Genomic DNA, 23,872 nt, shown 5'->3' with positions numbered 1-23,872 from the left:
AGGGCCATGGATGAAATGTTGGAGGATATTGATCACGCATACGCCATTATGGATGACATACTCATCGCTGGACGTGACATCGCCCACCATGATTCAGTCCTTGAGGCAGTTCTCAACCGCGCCAGAACCTGCAACCTTAAGCTGAACTTTGAGAAGGTCAGAGTACGAAAACAGCAAGTTCAATATGTGGGCCACATTATCTCAGGAGAAGGTCTCAAACCAGATCCAGAAAAAGTAAGAGCTATGAAGGATATGCTACCTCCTGAAACGAAAGATGTCCGTCGGTTTCTGGGATCTTCTCAGTATCTGGCCAAATTCCTCCCAATGCTAGCAGAAGTCGAAACACCACTGCGGGAACTAACCAGAAAGGATGTACTTTTCCACTGAGACAAGCCACAAGCAGCTGCGTTTCAGAAGCTTAGGGATATGTGCTGTGAAGCTCCAGTGTTAGCCTACTATGATGTCCGAAAAGATGTGACCATACAATGTGACGCCAGCAAGAGCGCAGTGGGTGCTGTCCTACTGCAAGAGGGAAGGCCGATAGCCTATGCATCCCGTAAACTTCGAGCATCAGAGCTCAATTGGGCGCCAATAGAGAAGGAAATGCTGGCAATCGTGTTCAGTACTCAGAAATTCAGGGAGTACATTCTAGGAAAAACAACTTTGGTCCAGACTGACCACAAACCCCTAGAAATGATACTGCGCAAGTCCATGGCAACAGCACCATTAAGATTACAGGCAATGATGCTGAAAGTGAGTGGCTATGATCTAAAAGTGGAATATCTTCCAGGCAAGAAGCAAGTCCTCGCAGACACCCTCAGCCGAGCAAGTCTAAATGAGGCACCACCGGAAGAAGAAGAGATACAAGTAAACATGTTGGAAAGAATCTCGATTTCCGAACCAAAGTATGCAGAACTCCAACAAAACACAGCGAATGAGCTCCATGAGCTCTATGCTATGATTCAAGCCGGTCGGCCAGAAACAAAGCAACAAGTCCCACACAGCATCCGCCAATACTGGTACACACGTGATGAGCTTGCGGTACTAGATGGAGTAATCTACCGAGGAATGAGAATCGTAGTACCCCCGTCGATGAGGCCAGCCATGCTGGAGATAATACATGGAACACACCTGGGAATCGTAAAGTGTAAGCAAAGAGCCAGGGAAGCCCTTCACTGGCCCGGCATGAGTGCACAGATAGAAGAAAAAGTCAAGGACTGTACCACGTGCCATGACTATGCCCCTGCACAGCAGAAAGAGCCTTTGATACCAAGCCCTGTCCCAGATCTGCCTTGGGAAATGGCCGCTTCAGACATATTTGCCTTTGAAGGTGAACATTACCTGTTGCTAGTTGATTATTACTCTAAGTTTATTGAGGTGACCAAACTGAAGGATCTCACATCCCAGGAGACCACTGAAGTCCTAAAAGAACATTTCAGTCGACATGGCATCCCACCAAAACTAGTCACTGACTGTGGCAGCCAGTACACAAGCAAAGAATTTGAGACCTTTGCCAAAAGTTACAGCTTTGAACATGTTCTAGTAAGCCCAAAACACCCCAAGGCGAATGGAGAGGCGGAAGCCGCAGTTAAAACAGTGAAGTCTCTATGGAGAAAGAACAGAGACAAGAGAAAAGCACTCCTAGAGTACAGGGCGTCCCCACTTCCAGGAATTGACCTGTCCCCATCACAGCTCTCTATGGGACGCAGGCTACGAACAACACTACCAATGGCACGTGGTCTATTGGAACCTGAAACACACAGCATCCAGAAGATAAAGGCAAGAATGAAACATGGCAAGGATAAGCAAAACTACTACCATGACCGCCAGGGCACCAAAGAGCTACCACCACTCAGATCGGGTGATCACGTCAGAGTAAAACCGGAGCCAGGGTCAAAGGAATGGAGAGCGGCAACAGTAGTGCAGAAACATGTCTCGCCTAGATCATATGTAGTAGAGGTAGGCGGCCAAAGAATCAGACGTAATCGAGTGGCTCTAAGGAATGACCCAACAAAGTCTCATATGGGATATCGGAAACGTCATGGAAACATCAATCAGCAGACAGAACCTGAGCCAGACAAAACACATGCGGCACCCACATTCCCAGCAAGCCCACAAACGGAGCGCTCACCACAGGAATATCACTTAAATCCCTCAGCTGATGAGGAAATCCCAGCCGGTGATGTGCCACCTTCATCAGACATAGTGGAAGCTAAAGACCCGCCCTTGTGTACGATTCGAAGTGGAAGACTAGTCAAAAAACCAATCAGACTTGACCTGTAACAAGTTGTTCTGGAACAAAAGACAGTTCTTGGAACGTGAACAATGACAGACACTGTTTGATTAATGTTGAGTTGATTGTTCTTTTATTTTATTTTATTCTCCTCATTTGTTTCTTTGATTGTAATGTAAAGGAGGGGGATGTTATATATGAGAATACCGCTGACCATTATGCATAGTTGTGCATGTGTTGAGTTATTGTTTAACCAATGACATTAAACAACGTGGTTGGAATGTAGACCCAAAATGGCGTCTGTGTCATGAATATGTAACAATATGTTACAAACTAACCTACGCTCTCCTTTCTTCTCTGCCACCCAAGTTTTGCCTTTATAATCTGCATCCCTGTTTCTTCGTGTATACCCAGTACCGGGGATTGGACGTACTTAGTTATGGTGGCAATGATTTGAACTTTGTCTCCCCCTCCTCAAATAGCTTGGTGGAGTCCAAGCTCCAAATCCCTTAAAATGCAGGAAAAAAACAGAGCTTCATTAATTGTTAACTTATTGTGAGGGGCAATGTGGTGTATGGCACAAATCAGACATTGTTCACCGAGAAAGAAGACTTTATTGTTCACTAGCATTAATAGAAGTGTATATCTATTTGTTTTAAAACAACGTACATAAAAATTATGATAACTTGACAAATCTCCAACAATACCGCTGTCATCTTCAATAGATTTAATTTGGCTCGGTTAATTATCTGGGCACACCGGGCGCTGCAAGATTGCAGACAGCATTGCTCGCAACAGTTCAGAAAGAAAAAGTTCAAATGTTGTTGTTTATAGTGGTCAATGCGCTTAGCTAAACCAAGCTAGTTCACAGGCATGCCACTTAAACTGATAGAAGTGAAGTAGGGAAGTAGCCCAGAGGGATAAATCGTAGAGTTTTAGTATCTTTTAAGGTACTGAATTTCTAATGAATTAGAATACCCTAACTGATCGTCGTGTTTTGTCAAAGGATTGGCATGCAATCGATTGGATGTCTTTTATGAAGATATTGGAGGTTGGGAGTAACTAGTAGTTCAGTTAAGCTATTGAGAACATGTTTAGATGGCGTCTACACATTTAAAAAACATTGCGCGCAAAAATCCGCAATGTTGCAACTGCTGAGAGACCTTCATTTGTAAACAGAATTAGGTAAGCTGATATACCGATTCAATAATTCCTCAAGTCGATAGCGAAGTTTTGGACCTGCTGACGATGAAGTTACGTCCCAAATTACAAGGCAAAATCCTTCACTTGCGCGCTAAAAGTTAGTTTACTCACCATTCTACTGAAACACATCGTGTTAAAACAACGCACCTGTCCAGCAGGGTATGGCTGTATAAAGGCGACTTAAAAATAATCTCCTTTTCAACGTTATTACCTACAAACCCAGGATTTAATTTTCACCATTTACTAACTTGTCAAAGAGAAATTCAGTGACCCACTACATATTGGTTCAATTTGGTCGATAGCATCTGTCGTTTTGCAGCTCACAGTGTTGTAATTTTTACATCGAAATTTATGCTAACTCCATTTTCCATTCTCGAACCTTAGTAGAATCAAATGCAGCCAACACGGCTATTTTTACTTTTTAAATATCTTCACATAAATAATTAACATTTAAATTGCCCAACTGATGCCCTGGCACCCTATTAAAAACAAACTATCTCATCTAGTGCAGCGGTTTATCAGTTTGCATCCGGAAAGGACTGCCGAGAGAGGCTGTTACATTTGCACAAGCCCCCTTCGCCAAAAAAAGAGTAAAAAACGATTTCAAGCACCAAAGGCAATCTCTTGTTGATTACGAGCCACCCAAGGTTCACCACACTCTATAGTCATCTTATAGACAAATTTCACTATGATTGGAACATCAATTCTACATTACATTCATTTAGCTTGAACAAACTCGCCCCTGATCAACAGTGGCATACAAAAATAAACGTGATTCAAAATAATGCTTGATTCTTTACAGTGCTTCATACATGCGAAGCGTGATACCCGCAAATACCGTAAACTGCGCTTACAACTCGTGCCTTTTATAAGCCCCTACAGTTATAGGCCCAATCTACCTGTAAACAAAATATTACATCCGATCATGAGCTTCCCCGGATATCTCCCTCTAGTTTAAATTAAAGTGAAATGAATCGATTTGTTATGATGTTTTAAAGCCTAAACTGAAACCACTCCAATAAAATCGTATTTCGATCAACTCCTCTTTAGCTTATATATCAAAACGGTTTTCTTTATTCCACTTATAAGCCTCCCCGGATATACACCCCTCCATTTATAAGCCCATCCAAAAGCCCTTACGAAGTTATTAAAGCCTAGGGCTTACAAGCGGCAGTTTACGGTATTCACATTATTCACAAGTGTGAATAGTAGACAGGTCTTCTTTGGTTTAAAAAAAAGTGTAGCTAAATAATGGTTTGTGTCTAAGGTTTGGTGATCATAGTCTAAGGAGTGACCATAGTCATAGTCATATTATAGTATAAGCAATGACCGACCAAGTGTATCTAAAAAGGAAGGTCAAACTACACTCAGCTAAATGTCTTACTTTATCGATCTGTACAATTTCAATTTTTTTTTAAACTTTAGTCGGGTTGGGAAACGAAAATTAATTATTATTACCCATTTATATTGAATAATTGTAAGTCACTTTGTGACAAAGATGGCTTTGAAACCAATACATTTCCCAAATCCGCAATAAATAAAATCTGCTTCGGGGCAACTGTACATATAATAAAAGCAATAAAAAATAAACTTTTCCCCGCTTGAGAATTATTGAGACCGTTAAGAAATAAAATTAGGTCTAAACATTACTTCATTTAGTACCCATTGTACTTTCTAATTCTTGGCCCGCGGCTCCGTCATGGTCATCCAAAGTTTCCTGAGGTTCTGACGGAATCTGAGAATAACGAGTGCTTTTTTCATGGACGTTGTTGACGGCGAAGAATAGAACAAGGATTGCGAAAGAGAAAGCCGCTTCAAGGCGAAATGTCAGACGCGCACCAATTTCATGAACCATCATTCCACCGATGACTCCACCCACTGCCATACCTAGACCCCAGTACACCCCGTGGATTATACCTTGAATTGTTGCTCCGGAACCTGGAAACGAATAGAGTAGAGAATTGTGTTTGGCATAAAAACATTTTAGTAAAGTTTAACGCCCAGTGAAATGAGGATTTCGAAGACTTTCCCGTCAATTTAAAAAGGGGTGATTATCCCATGAAATAGAAGAGTTTGTATGAGAATCTAATGTCAAAAACGCCCTGTATGATTGCAATCATTTCTGAAAGATAACGTTCAGTCCGCACACTTGAGGCATCTGGGAAAATATCTACTGATCGAATGTTGTAGTTGCGCTCGGTGGCTGGAAGTTACGCATATATGCAATGGCAGGTCTGTACTTTGGACTGAGTCTCACTGAAAAGGTGCATAAACTCCGCAGGCCTTCTGTCATTGAATAAAATTTAATCATTTGGTCCTTCAAATTTTGATCGGTTAAGTATTCCAACGATAAAATTTGATGAAAATATTTGACATTCGATTTACTAAGCGTTTTCAAAATGGCAAAAAAACCCTGTGCGTTGTTTGGTTGTGATATTTAACGAACAAAACAAAACAACAGCGTTTAGTCGGCAAAAGATATATTACCAGTTTTGGTTATTCTTTTTAAGGGGGTAAAATTTTCAACTGCATAACTTAGTCATTGAGCTAAAAGAGGATTTATCTTAACCGCAAAAATTGTAAAATATCTTATTGTTACACTTAATTTAGGTGGACGAAACAAACCGCCGGATCCAGAGACGACAAACAAGCTTTTATTGACAAAAAATCTCAAAGGAAAACTTCCAGATGCTCCGGAAAGAAGGAAAGTTGATTAGCGTCTTATAAAGAAAATCAGGATTAAGCTTATAAAGAGGATATCAATAATTCAGTGAGTCAGTTAACTTTAAAATTAAAAATAAAGTCACTGCAATGGTGTCTTGGCAACGTGTTCACCACAAAAATACGCCAAGGACTAAAAAACCTAAGTTTTTACATCTGCCCGACATTAGAGAGTTTTATTTCGATGTATGAGTCTTTCACCCGCCATTCTTTTCTTGAAAATAAGTTCCATTAGTTTAGAACATTATTAACGGTATTTATTACTTTGGCCGCGAGCATCATCATTGCACGATGAATTTGTGGCTTCAGCGACGCAATTATCGATTTTTTTTGTCGCTAGACGAAATTGATTAACCAGTAGAAGTGAATTTAAAGCAGCTCAAGTGTGAGGTGTGGTGTCAAAAATTGACTTGAGTGTCCTCAGGTTTTTTAATCAATTAGAACTGATTTGAATAAAAAAGAATCATTTTTTTGCATAGCCTATTGTGAGGGCTCTTTAGACAGGACAATATTTTTCAACTAATTTGCTTTCATCTTGAAGCTTTGAGTGAGTGATCGTTCAGTTTAGAGAGAGACTATGGACTATTATAATTGCTTAAAAAACACTTCTATATTTGTTCGCTTTTATCTAGTTCCAGAAATACATAAACTTAATGTTTTGTTAAGTAGAAGTGCCTTTTACGATATTTTAAGGGATCGATCCCCAAAACAAATGCTCTCCAACGTTGCCCGGTACCTTCCTCGCCTGGGGTCCTTCTGATCACGCAAGCACGAACAAACAATCGAGAAACACTAGTCTATTTTATTCTGTTTGTTCCGAAAAGCACAATTTCAAATATTGGAGCGACACGACCATTGGAAAATTAGGATTAGCGATTACTCAGATTGCACTTAATTTTTACCTAGAATATATTTGAAAGAAGACGCATTGAAATGGTGGTTAGGATTGAAATTATTACGGAATAAACTGAAATTCGATCTGATTCACCAAAATCTGAGTCATGTGGAAAATAAATTTTATAGTTAAATAAACAATTCATTAATGAGCCAAAGAAACGTGAAGGAGTCTCACCTGGCTGGGGCCCAACGTATGCCACACTCGCCGTCCAAACTCCTCCATAGGTAAAGCCTTGTAGAGCTTCCAAGGGCAAAACCCACCAGGGCTCCTGAAGATACGAGTACAGCAAAAATCTCAACCCATAGCAGCCTAGACCTGTGTAAAGGACGGCATCGTGGCCAATCTTCTGCACAAAGTAGGTCGCCATGAAAAACATCACCACCTCGGAAAGGCAATTCACAGCAACAATGAGAGTGAAGAGAATGGGTGTCCCGCCAATGTCTTGAAGAAACCAAAACAGGAATGAAAGCTGAAGGCTGTGAGAGAAGCCTAGAAACAGCAGGGTGAAGATAAAAGCTCCGTTCTTCAGGTTACAAAATATCTTCAGTCCTTTCCAGAACTCGTTCTCCGCGTTCGCAGTTTCGTGTTTCGGTGGCGCTGAGGGGAACTTGAAGAAGAACGCCACGAAGAAGTCGAAGATCATGGAGGCGGCAAACACGTAGAAACACGGCACATAGTTGATGCTGTCTTCAAATGGGCACGAGTTGAAAGCTGTGACTACTGCCCCTGACAATAGTGAGCCGATTCCCCAGCCTATAGACCCAAAAAGTCTTTGCCGGCCATATTGGTGCTCTCGTCCACTCAAGATACCAAGAGTACCACTGTCCGTCAACATGGGAGCTGGCGCAGCGATAAATTCCCCCAGAAACACAATCACGAGCAAAGTCACGAAAATCGTTTGGTTGTCCTTCACGCGGAAATCATTCTTCATGTTTGGATTTTTGCGCTTTTTGTTTTTTGTCAATATTTTAGTTTTTGCTTCACTGGTTTCTCGTGGTTTATCTTCATGTCTTGGCTCGGTCCCTAGATCTTCGATGCTTCTATCTTGAGCGGCAACAACCCCGTCCGGGCTATAACTTTGCCCTGCGTCCTTCCTGAAATCTTCTTCGTACTTATAATTTGTATTTCCTTGTAATTTTCCTGCCGCACTCGAGTTTCGAGAAACTGTGTTGTCGTCATTCTCAAAATGTAAAATATTTGCTTTTCCTTGTCCTTGTTCACTCCTGAGGGAAGATCCGTTTTGCAAATGAGTTTTAACGGCTGGAAAACCGCTTTGTCGCGAAGAGCGGTCGGAAGCGTACCCTGCAAGAAATTTTGCCCTGGCATAGCTGAAGTTCGTCCTGTTCATCTCTGGATAGCACGGCAGATGAAACGGTGAAACTACACTCTGGGAGAAATGGGCCACAGTTGTTCCTAAAATAGAGACGAGGAGAATAAGCTTGGGTTTATTGCAGACATCCGTGACCATTCCCCAGAGAGGAGAGCATAACATCTTGACAAATGGACGAATCCCGAGCAGAATCCCAGACTGACGAGCGGTGAGCCAAAGCTGCTTGTAGAACACACCAAGATACGGTAAGAAAGCGCCGGTTGCCATGAAGAAGAAGAAGAAAGACAACTTCGGAACGACTAGGTCCTTGTCAACCGTGTCTAAAATCTTTTTAGCCGTAGTAATTGTTTCTTGCCCGAATTTCTGACATTGCTTCGACGAATCGTCCTCCTTAGAATCTGTCGATTCGTTCTCCATCTCCAGTCACTCCGTTCTCAACAGCAACCAGAAACTCCGACGCAATTTCGAAACTAACGCCGGCTTTCGAACCTGAAGATTACGTCCGAAAAAATCAACATAATTTTGTCCTTGATGCAGGGAAATCACAGTGAGGGCCCTTCGGCTATGAATACTGTCATGATCTCGAAACCTTCAGCAGGAGACGCTGATTCGAAGCGACTTAACCACGTCCTTAACACAAAGCAACAATCGCACTGACTAAAGTGATGAAAGCTACGGCCAGAGTGGCGTGGTGTGAGAATAGTATAATTTGGAGCACTTTAAACCACCTTGGTCGCAATGTAAACAGCTGAGACAAACTGTTTATAAGCTGCGAAACGCAATTTACATTTACAAATTTAAGGTTAGTCTGAAAACAATGGAAAGTGGGAGTTGTCAATTCGGGAGAGTGACAATGATCTTTTTCATAAAAGCTTCATCAAATAATCGCTCAAGGTTTTTCGCGGTTTTCATTGGCACTGCGTTTCAGGGCAAAACACGTTCAAAAGATACTGGATCAACAATTTATCTTTGGCGATGAATAAACATTGCCATTGTTTTGTTTTGCTTGAGCTGTAAGGCAAAATCGAATTAAATCAACAGAGTATTTTTTTAATTCTTTCATGCTAACCGACGATGTGATCTTGACACAAAATTGAATCCAGCCGAAAAATGGCCATGTACATGCATTATGCAAATGTGACTTTTTTATCGCAAGAATTTATTTACACTGCCATTGCGAAACGTTATTATTATTTCTCAAACGTTATTGCGTGGCCTTCTTCATTTGATTTTATTAGGAACTAACTTCCTTTTCATTGTTTTAATAGTACTGGTCTTTGGTCGGCTTCGCTGAAGAGGAAAAATCCGAGGCAACAGAAGAAAAGGAATCGTGCGTAGTCATCTTATAAGCTTAAGACAGGCCCCCACGCCGTTGTTTTTGCAGCTGGAAAACAGAATTTAAATGATAAACGGTGCCGCACCTATTTTTAAATATTTAAAGCTTTTTTCACTTTAAAAAACCACAATTTTAAGTGAGTTCCGATCCAGGAATAGCTATGATTAAAATATCTTTGATGGCATTTTAAAACTCATCTTAGCAATTTCTGACAATCTGGTATTGATAGTAGTGAATGCAGTAACCAAGCAACTTTTACCTATCTAAAAGCACGCGTCAAGCGAATGGAAACATAATTTTTTTGCAATAATACAAGCCGGCATCGACTTGTCTTGGTTATTTTTTCAGTTGCTTGAAATGCTTTGTGTATGCATTCATCTACAATAAGTTTATTACAATAGCCTTTGATTCAGTAACGGTGACAGATAACTGTGTTTAAACGCCCACATAGAAGTTTGCCGATCTTTTCATCGGAAAACATAAATGCGCTGAATTTTTTGGGGCAGAAAAGAAATTAGATAAAATATGGCTGATATTTGATTAAAAGAATCCCTTAAAAATTCACAAAGAAAGCGGAAGAATAAATGCATTTTTAGACCTTCTTATTGTTTTCAGAAACCTCAAGTAACCTTATTTGGAATCTGTTACATTAAATACGATATTGGATCCATTTTCGGTCTTTGAAAGTGAAAAATTTCGCTCTGATTATATCCTTGAACCACTTCAGAAAGGAACATGACCTAGAAAAACCAAGCCTCTAGAGGAAAACGTTTTCTTTGCCGTGGTTACACTGAATTTCAGAAAAGAAATCCCGACTTTTGCATATGAATGTCGACATTGTAACTGATAAAAGGAAATAACGCAAGCAATCATAAATAGTAAAAACACCCCTTTGGTAACAAAAACAGGGCTTGGAATTGGTTTTTGGTAAACAAAGGCTCCCCGTTGTGTTTCGTGGCTAGAATCTTCTACATGTTTTACATCCTTTTACTAAATTTGTGATAACCAAGAATGGCGCCACAAACTCTATTTTAAAACAACACAAATAATTAAGTTCCTGTTTGATACAGAGAATATCATTATTTTTTCTAAATCTAAATTGAAATGCCTTGCAGACGAATTGATTTACGATCGTTAAATTTTAAAATAAGTCATATAATTGAGGTCGCTAATTGTGCCGATATATCTGAAAGCCGAAAAACCGACTAATTATTCTGTTTATAGGTTTTCCACCCCTTATTTTTTTGTAATGTCATCTCTGTTCTGCTTAATTGCGATTTCAAATGAAGTTCACAAAAATTTATCTGCTTCAATAACGTCTGTATAGAAAACGTTTGAGCTAGTTTCGAATTAACGAGAAAAAGAAAGAGAAAATCATTTGTATTTAGTAGGGAAACTTTGGCTTTTTCTGACAAGTTCCACACCTTCTGAAGTCCAGAAGTCTACTGTTCAAACAAATACAGGTGAAAGCTTGTAAAATACAACAAAAGCGTTTTCTTTGCATTAGTTTATGCGCCAAGTTATTGTAGCAATTTCATAACAAATAAACTGACAAGCTTTCAAATGAAGGTGCTACGTACCATAAACGGAATCAAGGTGACCCAAACAGAATTGGAGCTACGCAAAAATAAATCACACTGATATGCCCAAATGTGATGATGGGTCAACGTCGGCAATAAGTGTTCCATTAAAAAGATGTATCAAATTAAGGAAAAAAAACCTTACAAGATACAAACGCAGTAAACTATATATGTATATGTGCACTTTTTAGATAAATAAGAAGTTGCTTGAATCGGCGTATGTATTAATATTGAACAGTTCAGATGAGATGTTTTTGTCCATCAACTACTGACAGCACATGATCAAGACAAACGTACTGTAAGAATTTTTGTCTAGTTCAAAACGCCTAAAAAGCTGCGATTGTTTAACAAATTTTACAATTTTGTGCTGAAGGAAAAAGGGGAATTACCGATTGTTTTTATATTCTCCGATTAGAAATTAAATATAAATGGATCAATCAATTTTATTGGAATTGTGGACAAGCCAGTTGCTAGTGGACATTATTTCATATCGTCCAAAAAAACTTCTTCCCAAGTAAGCTCTCCTAAAAGCGCTAATGTTATCGACAATTCATTGAAATACACTTAGCGTATTTTTAAAACTCTCAGTTCTTACTAAAAGCACCTATTATTCAAAGGACTTATTTTATTTAAGGGTAACGCACACCATTCACAAAATGGCGACGCTCTCAAAGCTATGTGGTTGACCGAGATATTTCTTTTTAAAAAATTAGAAACCACTAAATTGCAATTAAGCCTTTGCCATCTTCAAAACAATAACACCCTCTCAGGCGCTTTAAATGTTACCGGCCAATAGTTTTGACGTGCCGTATACGCGCCGACTTATTTATCTGATTGAAATTTTGAAATTGTGTTTTAAGGATTCGAACTATCAGTGAGGTAGGATTGGGTGCGTTCGATTGACCTAACTCCGGGATAAAAAGAAATTGTGTCGTGTCCAAGCATTCCGTTTTAGCGGGCGGAAAACTCGGAATAATAAGCCCAGTTTTCGTTCCGTCGTCGACGCTGAAATAGGTTTTAATAGGCATATCCATACTTCAGGAATCAGTAAGAGTTCGAAAGAAATTTTCCTTATCCTTTCTTCTATCCCCTTGCATGAGCACTCGAGGAAGTTGTTTCCAAAATTTAACTCAAACAACGCCCAAGAATCCACGGTTTGGGTTATTTGCCAAGTGAATTGTTCATATTGACGTGCGGTCGGAATTGCTGTTCTAAGAAAATTCCAGAATATATTCTTATTTCAGAATGGTCAACGCGCCTGTACAATCGTACTTGGTTGTACTGTACTTGGTACAATCAACAGACGCATACAAAACTTTACGCTACCTCCTTCCTCGATGCGCACGTGATGAGTGATGAAAACTCTAAATGAGCTAACTACATCGGGTCAACGGGATTTGGACTTTTTCCTTTTCAGCTCGACGACCGATAATCTAAAAAAACACATTAATTCAGAAAATAAAATTTGTATTCATTCTGGGTCTCTTATCACACTTATTGCTGAGGACGTATCCATGTCTTTGACAGGAAAGGGTTCAGTAACCCTTTTCAAACGGGCTTTTAGTAGTCTTCTGGGACCGGGGAGGCTTTTAAGGCCCTCGTCTTGTAACTATTAGAGTATTACGCTATTACAAAGAAAATTGGACGATGTTTACGCGTCCAAACTATTTGCCGAGGTCCTTTACATGGTACGATGACGTCATATGACGGGAAATGTGGCCATTATCTACAAGTAGGTGCCATCTTGGATTTTATGACTTTTGAACAACGTCAGACAACTACCGAAAATAGCTGACCGAGAGCCAAAACAGTTAAAGAATTGAAAGCTAAAATTGTCTAAAAGTTAATGCAAGGAAGTTAAAAAAAATTATTTAAAGCCAAAAATTTCGAAATTTGAAAAGCATGCCTGTCAAAATACGGTTGCCGTGGAAATGTCAAGATCTTGGAACAAAAACGTTTCCAACTAAATGTGAGGAAATATACAACAATTGGAGTTCATAGCTTTGATGCCTCAGCTAAATGTATAACCGATCAAGTTGGCGAGGACTTGAAAAGCCTTTCTCGAACTCAATAATAATTCATCAAGTTAAAACAAAGAAAATCACAACCGTGAAGGATGTTTGGATACCCGATCTTAATTAGCATAGACTTTGACGATTTTACTTCTCCGTTTACTCCTTATCTTTTGTTTTGATTGAGAAGATGTATCAAACATCAAACACTCGAGACAGTGTTTCGTCGGCTTTCCAAATAGCTTGAATTTCGTCAAAAATACTCCGCTGCGCGTCGTACTTTCAACTCTCTTCTCGGTGTTTGGATATCCCGATGAAACACTGTCTCTCGTGTTTGATATATTAACTCCCGTCCGTGTCCAGATGTATAAAGAAGCTGTGTGCTATCAGTTTGTTTATAGAGATTAGATTCAGTTTGTTGGTTGAGATTAAATTCAGTTAAAACTCTTTGTACAAAATATTACGTCATCGATAGAGACAAAGACAATGTTGCAAACAAATTTACCAATATTTAATGGTTTCATTAAATACTTTAATGTAAAATATTAATAACAGTAATAATATTTACAACTTGGACTGAAACCTGTAAACATAGAAAACCAATCACTCCTCATTCAAATAACTTAAAAACAGTCACCTCCTCAACTGGAATTTGGAGACATTTTGCGTCTCTTATAAGAAAATAGCCGCTCAAGAAAAATAAAATTAAACATCAATAAAAAGGAAATATTTTTTTTCAAGGAAGAAAGGAATCCTTGTATTGTTCCTATAACTTAGGATTTCATCACACACAGTTTTTCTGCAAAGAGGCGAGATGAAATTGATTACGATGAAAAGGAACAGCTTGACGTATGCTACTGACTCGTAACACACTTACGTACTTGATATTTCGAAAGTTTAACAAAACCTTGCTTGCCAGCGTAAAGACTTCTCATACCATAAAAAAATCTTAAATTACTCTCCCTTTTGCCTTATTAAAGGCAGGAAACTGTTATGAGTTCGGCAGTTTATTCCGCAGGAAATTTCTATTTCAAGAACCGTTAAGAACTATTTTTAAAAACAAAGATCTCCACAGTTCTCGGCGTTTTTTCAACAGGATATGGATGCCTACGTCTGACCCAAATTTGCCTCATTTTTTTTTATTGAGCAGCTCTTATCCGAACCTTGCGTTCGTTCGTCCGTGCTTTCATTGTTGTATTTGCATCGGTATTGCACCAAAGCCATCAACAATAACCCGACCCTACCAGACAAAACAAACAAAAAATATCAGTCAACATTCAGGCAATGCGAACACGGTTGAATAACTTTATTCGCTTTCGTCGTGGAGGAGTTCTGAGAATCCCTCAAGCCTCAGTGTGATTTTCTTCACAGTTGTAGTGCGTTGCATAGCGTGTACAAAAGTAAACTTTTCCTGAAATTACAATTTTAGTGCAATATAATTCAAATATATTTATAATCAGTTAAACGAACATTGTAATATAACGTCAACTAGGGTTGCGATGTGATAATGACGATGATCATGATAATGAGGAAGACTATGACAATATCGTTGATAACGAAGGCAACACAGTCAGTATAAATAACACTGCTATCAAACAATTCTTTTTTGCGTGTTACAAAACAGTCAAACCTACATTACAAACACCGAAGACGGTAAACAAAGTTTCTGGAGAAAACACATTTAGGACTGAATGTTACAATGCACAACAATGCCACAGATGCAACATACGGAGAGAAGATGTACCTAACAAAGATGGCGTGACTTAGTCACTCATGTACCTCGCCCATTTTTGATTTTGCGTATTCTATCCTTATGCCACCCTTTTCAGCTGAGGACTGCAGGTTCCGGCTACAAAATGCAAAGGAAATTCATGTCAAATGAACTATCTCTGAAATATTCTTTGTAGCTAAGTTATTCGGTACACTCATTAGTCAGTGAAGAATTGGCCGGAGTTTTGGTCTTGTCAAAGTGACTAATAATATGCAAAGTAACAAGACATGTATTAGAAAATATAATCACTTAAACAGAGGGGATTCATGTCAAAGAAATTTGATTATCTCACTGACTTATGCTTTGTGGCCATATTATCCTGTACACTAACTGGTCACTGAAGACCTGGTTTTAATTTACGTGTTTATTCGACTGAGATAATAACATGCAAAAGTAACACGCTAAGACTTTTTTTTAAAATTACTTACCCTCGAAGATTGTACATTGCGTTAGTCGCCGTAAAAACATCCTGTAAAAAAGAAACAACACCAAGCAAGATCTATGATCTCGAGGCCAGCTTATAAACATTAATAAAATATTTGCCACGTTGATTAGCCAATTGGTGCTCGATAACTCATAACATATACTGAGCACCAATAGCAAAGCAATTAAGTACCAGATATTCCACGAAACAGACGGGACTGCTTCCTTTACTGTGCATTTTTAGCCGCCGAAAGCCTGGTAACCTGCCAAAAATATGAAATGGGAGATAAGTTGATATACTACCAATTAACCATCAAGCTTAAACAATATTTCTGAACCCCTCAATCAAAACATTCTTTCAATAAAGATTGCCTCATTTTTTACCATTCGTTAAAAGGTGTCCCTAATTGAAGAGAAGGAGTCCAGGGCTTCCCTTTCACCCTTTGTACTTGACTACACGAACAGCGTTATACAACTGAAACAACAGAAAACTGACTCTGGAAATAAGAACCGACTGGTAATGAGAAATGACTGGGCTACATAAAACTCTTTTTCCGACAGAACGAAGGTCATTGTCGTCTCTTATCACCGTGTTGAAACTCGGGTCCCCAGGGTCACAAATACCTACGAAACACGGCCACAGACAATCACATGACCTACTCTGCAAATAGATCCCTGAGTTCTTGTTCAGAGCTTCCTTTCCCAAGGTTGGCTACGAAGAGCGTCGTGCATGGCGGGTTTCCCAGGTTCGCCATGTGGTGAAGCGCTGTCGGTGATGCTAAAGCCGGGATTATGGGATGATGATGTTGAGGGAAAGCCTGCAAAGGATAAATTATGCAGAGATAATTAGCAAATTTAATTTTGAGAGTCCGTGCACTGATTATAGAAAACAGAATTCTTGACTAGTTAGATCTTTCTTATTACGTAAAACGTTCAGGTGAACATTTTATAGAATTGTTTCCCACATCATTTCAACCTTCCTAATTTGATCACCATGTTGAACGTTTTTACAATTGTAACGCTTTTTAGAATGTAGGCTTTAGTTTGAGTGATTGAAAAAGCGTTACAAAAAACATCTCCCATTTTAGTGTTAATTCGAAAATCTCCGAATTTGTGTTCCACGTACTCTACAAACTAGTGGTTATCAGTTGTTCTAATGACCAATTTAATACTTATTATTTTTGTAGCTGAAAGAGTAAAAGCCTCGTCTACACTACGCAGGAGAACTTTAAAAACGCAACGATCACCCGTCATTTTGGATTTGCGTTTGAGCCGGAAAACTCAAGCAGGGAAATCACATGTTTATCCGAGGTGACGTCGTCGTTTTCGAGAAGCTCCATTTTCAAATTGTTTTCCGCCCACACTAAAATGACCCAAAGCCGGCGTTTTCAAATTGCTCCGGTTTGAGAAGGGTTCTCGAAAAGCTCCGTTTTCGTAACGGATTAATATGGACGGTAGGCCTAACTGTAGAAATTAATAAAGCTGCGTTTTCAAATTTCTCCGGCGTATTGTGGACGAGGCCTAACGGCTTACTTGCAACTGTAGAATACTTGTAGGATGATGGTTAAACGCCGTGTGTTGAGCTGTTGCTGCTGCTGTCATGATGTCATTAAATATGGGACTGTTAGGAAAGACAAAAACTCAAACATTTTATCAGAACACTAAAGCTATGATTATATCTCATTACAACGAATCTGATCACTTAAGTTATTGTGCTCCACGCTAATACGAGCGCTAAAATAGAAAGCTTTACATAATCTGTTATTTCACATTTTTTTTGGTGGGCTGCACCTATGTGCTTCCTATCCTATCCTGTCGCGTGCACTTACTATGTACTCGTAACACTGCGCTCGTTTATCATCACCAGTGTTAACAGTTTTTAAGAGTTTCTTGAGACGTTTTCTGTCGTTTGGAATTGGATCTCCTTGTGACAGCTGCATTTCGTTCTTTTGAATGAATGATTTTATATTTTGTGGCACTCTAATCCTTCAGGCATTATTTAGAAATCATCTCATGTAAGGGGCAAATTTTACTTACGCAGGGTAGGCTAAGTTTGGTTCTGGGGTAGGCAGAAATCCAGCTGCAGCGAGGTCTGTATGTACTAAAGAAAACAAAGAAAACAATGGTTAAATAAGTTTCAGCTTCCTACTCAAGCCCGTTTTCAAGTTGCATTTCAGTCTATTTCTACCACTAACGAAAAATTCGATTGAACCACAGGCAAGCAAAAAAAGAAACATCTCTGTCACTAAATCGAGAAGAAAATCGTTTTCATAGTAATCTGAAAGAACAAAACTGCTTAAGTTATTTCAGGAGACTATCTATATCACATTTTCAATTTAGTTTGCCATTCCTAAGCCTTTCCTAATAATAGCGTTTGAGTACACTGTTAGAAGCGGACTCAGTTTTCACCGTTTCAGTTTCAAACTTTCACTCCGCTTACTCTTGTTATCTTAGCTCTTGGTGAAATCGGACGCACAGACCTACTGAAAGGACACACTCTAAAAATTATAGAAATTCATCTATTAATTAACAAGGGCATGGTTAAAATACGAACACATGAAACAGAAGTGAAAAGGGAAAACTGACTTCAATTTGAATACTCAATAACGTCAAGGAATAGTTAATAGGGAATAAATAAAACCTCCGAGCCTTACTTAATATATCACGTTCTAAGTACTTACTGAGCTGGGGCTCCCGGGGATAAAAGGTAGGAGCAGAGGTCAATACGGCTTGCTTATTCACCGGTTTGGATACTTTGGTATTGGAACGAGCGAACTCCAAACGAAGCGTCTGGGAGACATCAGGATCGAATCGCACACCCTGTAGAAAGGAGTTATCAAAGAAAATCTTTTTTACATAATGCTCTCCTTAAAGTGATATCGCGTATAAATTGCACGGCCGTACGTAATCACCACAAGAAAATATTACAAAATTTCCTATTGAGCGTGTATACATGCACAGCTGTAAATCAACGTTCATTAATGAAGTGTTCACTAATCTTGGAAACAATAACATCAAAAGCAACTGCATATACGTAAGCGTTACCACAATTAAGTTTCAAAATTGATCAGTATTAAGTTTTCGGAACAGAGAGGCTATCTCACAAAAATCGAGAATTTATCGAGGCTTGGATCTGCGCTGGGATCCTAGTTTTAATGTACGAATGCTGAAATCAACATACTCAAGTCATTTTCGCACCTGTAAAGCGGCTTTGGCTTCTTCAGCTTCCTCTCTGCTTTCAAATGTGACAAATGCTACAGGCTGAAATCAAAATAGTGGATTTGTTTGTCTGTTGAGGTACCACCATGGTTAAAAAAATAACCAATTCATCAATTTAACACAACTGACCGAAGACCAGCGATATTAAGGTTCATTTAAGGCCATGTTTACCACAGTTTGCCACGTACTGAACAAAATTTCAAAGTACGGAATGGCCGCAAATTAACATTGATTTTGAATGTGATCATTATGATAAACATTATGACACTGATAATTCTAATGATGGATTTCAATAAACGGCATTATTGTGGTAATGAACAAAGGGATGGCGCTGATGTTCAGTTTCTCACATCGTCAATTCTTCGAACATAAAATTACGTTTTCAGACTCAAAAGCAAGTACACACAGGAGCCATACTCGATTATGGCTCCTGGTACACGTCATAACTTTGCTATTCTTGCGCTATTTTACTTTTGGATTAACAAGGTTTAGCAGTTATCACCAGGCCAACTACTTTCATGTAAGGTTTTGATGATATCATATCGGAGGACGTTTCAGTTCTTATCAGGTGATAATGGTGGTGATGATGATTACAATGATGATTATTTTGACTATTATACATTGTAGTCACCATCTGTCTTCTCATTGGCTAAAAGCCTACAATTAATTCTGGGAAACAGCGCAACCTACAGATTATTCACTAATCTGCTAGCAGATTGGTGAATAATCCGTAGGTTGCGTACGCAATGCATGATTTCCAAGAGCAGCGTCAAGTTCACGTAAGAACATGGCTTTTCGAAAATAAACTGTGTTCGGTGCGATAATGCGTTTGTCGTTATTTTCTTTAAAACAATGTATAACAAATTAATTATGAGATTCGGTTTTTGTGATATCCGGAATAATCAAGGTCTCGGTTAGTGTTATCAGCCTCAGCGTTCGGCTTCGGCTGATAACATTTACCTCGACCTTGATTATTCCGGATATCACAAAAACCTCATCCAATCATTAACAGTTACTCACCAAAGTGGAGGTAAATAGTGGTGGATATCTACCGAGACGCGAAGCGGCGAGGTTAATATCCATCACTTTCACCGACACTGAGTGAATAATTGTTTTAGTATATACCACACAAGCTGAATAATTAGCGGACCATAACGTTATTTTATGTGTGACAAGCGGTCGGAAATTTCAAAATCTCTCGCGCCGGCTGCTCGGAGGTAAATAATACTTGCTAATCACCTCCGAAAAGCACTATTCACTTGTGTGGTATATACTAATTGTTTATAATGATGATTATAACAATGATGACAGTGACAGCAGCGGTCGATTGGAAGTGTTGGTAATGTTGGCAGCGGTGATAATGATGATGATGATGACGATTACAGTGCTGGCGATGATGACGTCGATGATAACGATGATGATACCTCTATAAATGCAGCTGTAGATGACGACACTTGACGATAACCATGGCAATATAAGTTGACTGAATTATGTAAATTCCGCATGGAGTGGAAGGCAGAATTCCTTATACTATCAGAAGGTGGCTTTAGAGACTTGAAATCAAAATCAGGCGCGATATAACTGTCGGTGAAAACTCTCTTGAAAAGCAATGACTACAACACTTACCGAAGGCTTGCCCTGTTTCAAGGAGATAAGAACAGGAAAATTGTGTCATAATTAGTGCAGTTGAAATCAATCGTTACAGGGAAATCTACTGTCACGGAAAATGTATTGGACAGTTAAGAAACGTATCTTGAATGGTACGAGAAACATAACAGGAAATTGAGTGGAAACAATTCTTCCAATCTTGTTCCACATGATCCATTCACAATTGACTGACTTAGTTTAGACGAGACAAAAAAAAAATTGCAGGAAATCAATTCAGCTATGAAGAACGAATATTTCCATCAAAAATCAGTTCAGTTCTATGCAAAACGTCTTGTAATGCCATCTTCGTTTCGCACGGCGACCTCGCAAAATAACAAAAAGAGAGCAGTTCTTGGTTGAACTTTGTTCGTGTGAAATGTCCTTTAGTGTATTTTCCTGTTCACAGCTTGGCTCAAATTATTTTGTCAAAGCACTTCTGAAAACCGCAACATTCACACTGTGCTTTCTTCGGTTTTCTTTTGATCGATTAACGTTGTTAATTACCTCCCATACAAAGAGGCAAAAAGTGTTAAACTTTGAAATGTGTTGACCAAAATCATACCCCAGTTGAAAACATTTATAATCTTAACAAAATTGTACGGTTTAAATAGATTCTAGCAAACAGCTAAAATGAGACATTGGCAATCAGGCCTAGAAAGCAGATATTTTTAATCTTTAAAGTGCATAGAAACAACTGTAGATTACTAAAAATATAAAATATGGATTTCGTCTGTGTTTAAAAATACGCTGGTATATTTTTTCCGAGTCTCAAACAGTAATAAACTGTTAGTGCTATACTGCATTTATCTACTGAAGTCGGAGTTAATATAAGTTTATCACCATAATACTACAGATATATTATTCAACAGGATATAGCTGAACACAAAGTCAACTGATAATTACTTTTTCCTCCCTGCTAAGAAATTATTCTTACCTGTTTATCCGTAAGTTTTAGTAGTGATCCTTCGTAACCCTGGAACAATCAAAACGAAACAACTGTAGAATTTTTCAAATTGAGTTAGAATACATGGGATTTCAATGCGTAATACTCTCACGGGAGATCTTGCGCTGGCTTGCAACAGCTTGACTAAGAAAAATTCATTCCGCTTGACAACGTGAAAATACTAAAACAACATTGAAGGTTTAATCTACAATAAATGTCGCCCAAACATAACGAATCGCCGTTTTCTTAAGTCTACCTTACTTTAACAAAAATCGGGACGAAAATGATATAGCCTCTTATATGAACCTCATGAAAACTGACTTCACCCGCTGAAAGGACTTATATTGGACTGCATCATCCAAGAGCTTAATATTGGTTAGATAAAGGTGTATGCAATGTTATGTTTTGTTGTTATGCAAAGAAGGCAAGTAAATCGATTGAGAAGGGAGTTGACCAGATATTTTCAAAATATGTCAGTCTGTTGTTGTTTGGCCGAGAACCGGAACGCACACCGCGCCGAGAAAAAGACACTTAAAGAAACAAATAGATATCTTTTCGTGTATTCTTGATCAAAAATACTCCCAGGAAGGTTCTTGAATTCGAAAAAGAAAACAAACTGCAGCAAAAGCGACAAAATTATGGTAATGACGAATCCGCCCAAATGATTTGGTTATCGAGAAGGATATTCGACTGTATTCCACTGTTATCCCTGAGATTTTGAATTTGGCGAAAAGATAATATAAATAGTGGAGAATAAAACAGAATGATAGGTTTTGAAGTAGAAGATCGATAATCGAAAAAGAAATTGTTTTTGCCCGAGATCAGTTTAAACGTATTGTAATGTTAGCAGTGTGAGATGAATTTGCCTCTATTTAGTTTGCAAATCATGCCCGTACAGTTAATTCTTTTCAACTGTTGACAAATAGGAGCATTCCGGTTGAAGTGAATGTAGAGTATTTACGGTTTACTATTTAACAGTTTTCAAGTAACTACTCGGATTTTGAGCCGGGTGTAAACATTACTCCAAGGAACACCCATAATAGTGCTCACTAAGGCACTGAACTTAGATTGTGCTTTCAAAGCGACTACCTATCACAGATGTATCGCAAACCCGGCTTGTCTCAACTAATCACCTTCAATGCAAATATTCGCTAACCACATGTCGCGTTCAAAACTCTGTCTATTCATTTTGAACACCTAATTAGCTTTCCTTGTCCCTAATTGCTCCTGGACTCATAAGCGTAGAGAAGTGATAATTACGTACTCGTTTCATTTTACAGCGCAAAATTTGCAACCGTTTTCACTTTATAACCCCGGAAAGTCTTGGAATAAGACATCCTCCGCTTTACTTGACGGTTGTCCGTCAAATTTCAACCGTGTACATTCCTGTAAATAATAAAGAAGAGCTCATAAGCCGCTTCTTTGTTTTGTTGTTTGCATATACGATGAGTTAGCTTAACACAGTAAATCGCTTTCGTTTTTTTATAATGGCGGCACAAGGCGCATTGCAAATATTTGCAAAATGTGAGTGCCTGACTTTGAAGGAGAACCAAAGTTGAACAAACTTCTTTCAAACAATATACTTAACTCTTTTGTCAAAACCAGAGGCTCCAGATCTTACAAAAACAGTACACTGTTATTATTCAGATGAAAGCTACTCGAAGGGAAACGAACGCTTTTCAATATTCATTTGTTTTCGTCAAAATGTAGTTGAACTCCGCGACCTTGACCAAGTCGATTTCAAAACTTTGACAAACTCATTTAGATAGTTAACGGTAACATAAGTTTACTTAGAGGCGCGAAGACCTCGCTGATTCGTTTAGAGAGGTCTTATGGCTTGTCAAACCCTATTTAAGTTTAATGCCTTGCTTTTCGGCATTTTCAGCCGAGCGGCGTTGAGAATGTTCGCGACAAAACACTTGAAGCGAAGAAAGCGCAGCGTACCTTGAAGCCTCTGAAAAGGAGGTAGATTTCACGAGGTTTAACATCGATTGGTAAACCGCTCACAAACAGGGTCCGAACCTACAAGAGAAAGCATCAAAATGTTACAGACGCCTGGGTGTGGGGAACACTCTGCTACTTCTATCTGCGCTAACGCTAGCGGCATAAGTGCTCCAAACCTCGTCATCAGAAGTCGATTTTGCCTCCATGGCCCTAGTTGCACCTCACTAGTGCTGTGCGCAAGGCTCACTCGGCTCAGTGACAGTGTTAGTGCTTTAGGTGCAGAGGTGCTTGTAACGTGCAGTGTAACAACATGAAAAGCATTACAACCTTCTACAATATTAAAATGGCCTCTGCTATTCCCCGCAGCTGCATGGTACAACCAACAGGTAACTCTGCATGACGTAACAATTTTCTTTCCCCCGTGACATTCCATTGCTAGTTCCACGTGAAAGGAATCCCACCAAGACGCTTTAGTTGTCATGACAACAATTATATTTGTACAGGAAAACATTGTTTTTACTTTATTGGGTGTAAATTAGGTTTTAGTAACCCGTGCGCCAAAGGAAACTGGAGAAACTGGGTCGAGCAAACGGCGGCGAGGGAAACTAGGGA

General features: G+C 39.0%; 2 protein-coding genes across 3 annotated transcripts; both read right to left on the bottom strand.

The window, feature by feature from the left end:
• Nucleotides 1-4,917: 4,917 nt before the first annotated feature.
• Nucleotides 4,918-9,173, bottom strand: LOC145479413 (major facilitator superfamily domain-containing protein 6-like). Its single transcript, XM_081457774.1, has 2 exons — nt 7,230-9,173; nt 4,918-5,374 (listed from the first exon to the last, which is right to left on the bottom strand). The coding sequence occupies exons 1-2, from the start codon at nt 8,800-8,802 to the stop codon at nt 5,088-5,090; spliced, it is 1,860 nt and encodes a 619-aa protein (XP_081313900.1). The 5' UTR covers nt 8,803-9,173; the 3' UTR covers nt 4,918-5,087.
• Nucleotides 9,174-13,829: 4,656 nt separating this feature from the next.
• LOC145479412 (RNA-binding protein with multiple splicing 2-like) lies at nt 13,830-23,802 on the bottom strand. 2 transcript variants are annotated; one of them, XM_081457773.1, is made up of 13 exons: nt 23,437-23,802; nt 23,261-23,338; nt 21,308-21,346; nt 20,353-20,364; nt 18,706-18,768; nt 18,189-18,327; nt 17,545-17,608; nt 17,041-17,128; nt 16,168-16,325; nt 15,701-15,770; nt 15,513-15,553; nt 15,058-15,162; nt 13,830-14,553 (listed from the first exon to the last, which is right to left on the bottom strand). In XM_081457773.1, the coding sequence occupies exons 1-12, from the start codon at nt 23,464-23,466 to the stop codon at nt 15,081-15,083; spliced, it is 864 nt and encodes a 287-aa protein (XP_081313899.1). In that variant the 5' UTR covers nt 23,467-23,802; the 3' UTR covers nt 13,830-14,553; nt 15,058-15,080. The 2 variants fall into 2 exon arrangements, with proteins under 2 accessions (XP_081313899.1, XP_081313898.1); XM_081457772.1 differs by having other exon boundaries at nt 15,093-15,162.
• Between the last annotated feature and the right edge of the window lie 70 nt (nt 23,803-23,872).

Source organism: Orbicella franksi, chromosome 2, assembly GCF_964199315.1.
Source record: "Orbicella franksi chromosome 2, jaOrbFran1.1, whole genome shotgun sequence".
In the NCBI taxonomy this organism is placed as follows: domain Eukaryota; kingdom Metazoa; phylum Cnidaria; class Anthozoa; order Scleractinia; family Merulinidae; genus Orbicella; species Orbicella franksi.
The sequence above is the reverse complement of the archived record's forward strand: the minus strand, read 5'-3'. Positions and strand labels throughout refer to the sequence as shown.

Excerpts from the sequence above, each read along its gene's own strand:
- LOC145479413 (XM_081457774.1), bottom strand. The coding sequence starts at position 8,802 with ATGGAGAACGAATCGACAGATTCTAAGGAGGACGATTCGTCGAAGCAA. Across the intron at positions 5,375-7,229 it reads ATACGTTGGGCCCCAGCCAG|GTTCCGGAGCAACAATTCAA; the intron begins GTGAGACTCCTT and ends ATTCGTTTCCAG.
- LOC145479412 (XM_081457772.1), bottom strand. The coding sequence starts at position 23,466 with ATGGAGGCAAAATCGACTTCTGATGACGAG. Across the intron at positions 17,609-18,188 it reads TCCCCGGGAGCCCCAGCTCA|TACATACAGACCTCGCTGCA; the intron begins GTAAGTACTTAG and ends TGTTTTCTTTAG. Across the intron at positions 17,129-17,544 it reads CCAAACTTAGCCTACCCTGC|TCCCATATTTAATGACATCA; the intron begins GTAAGTAAAATT and ends CTTTCCTAACAG.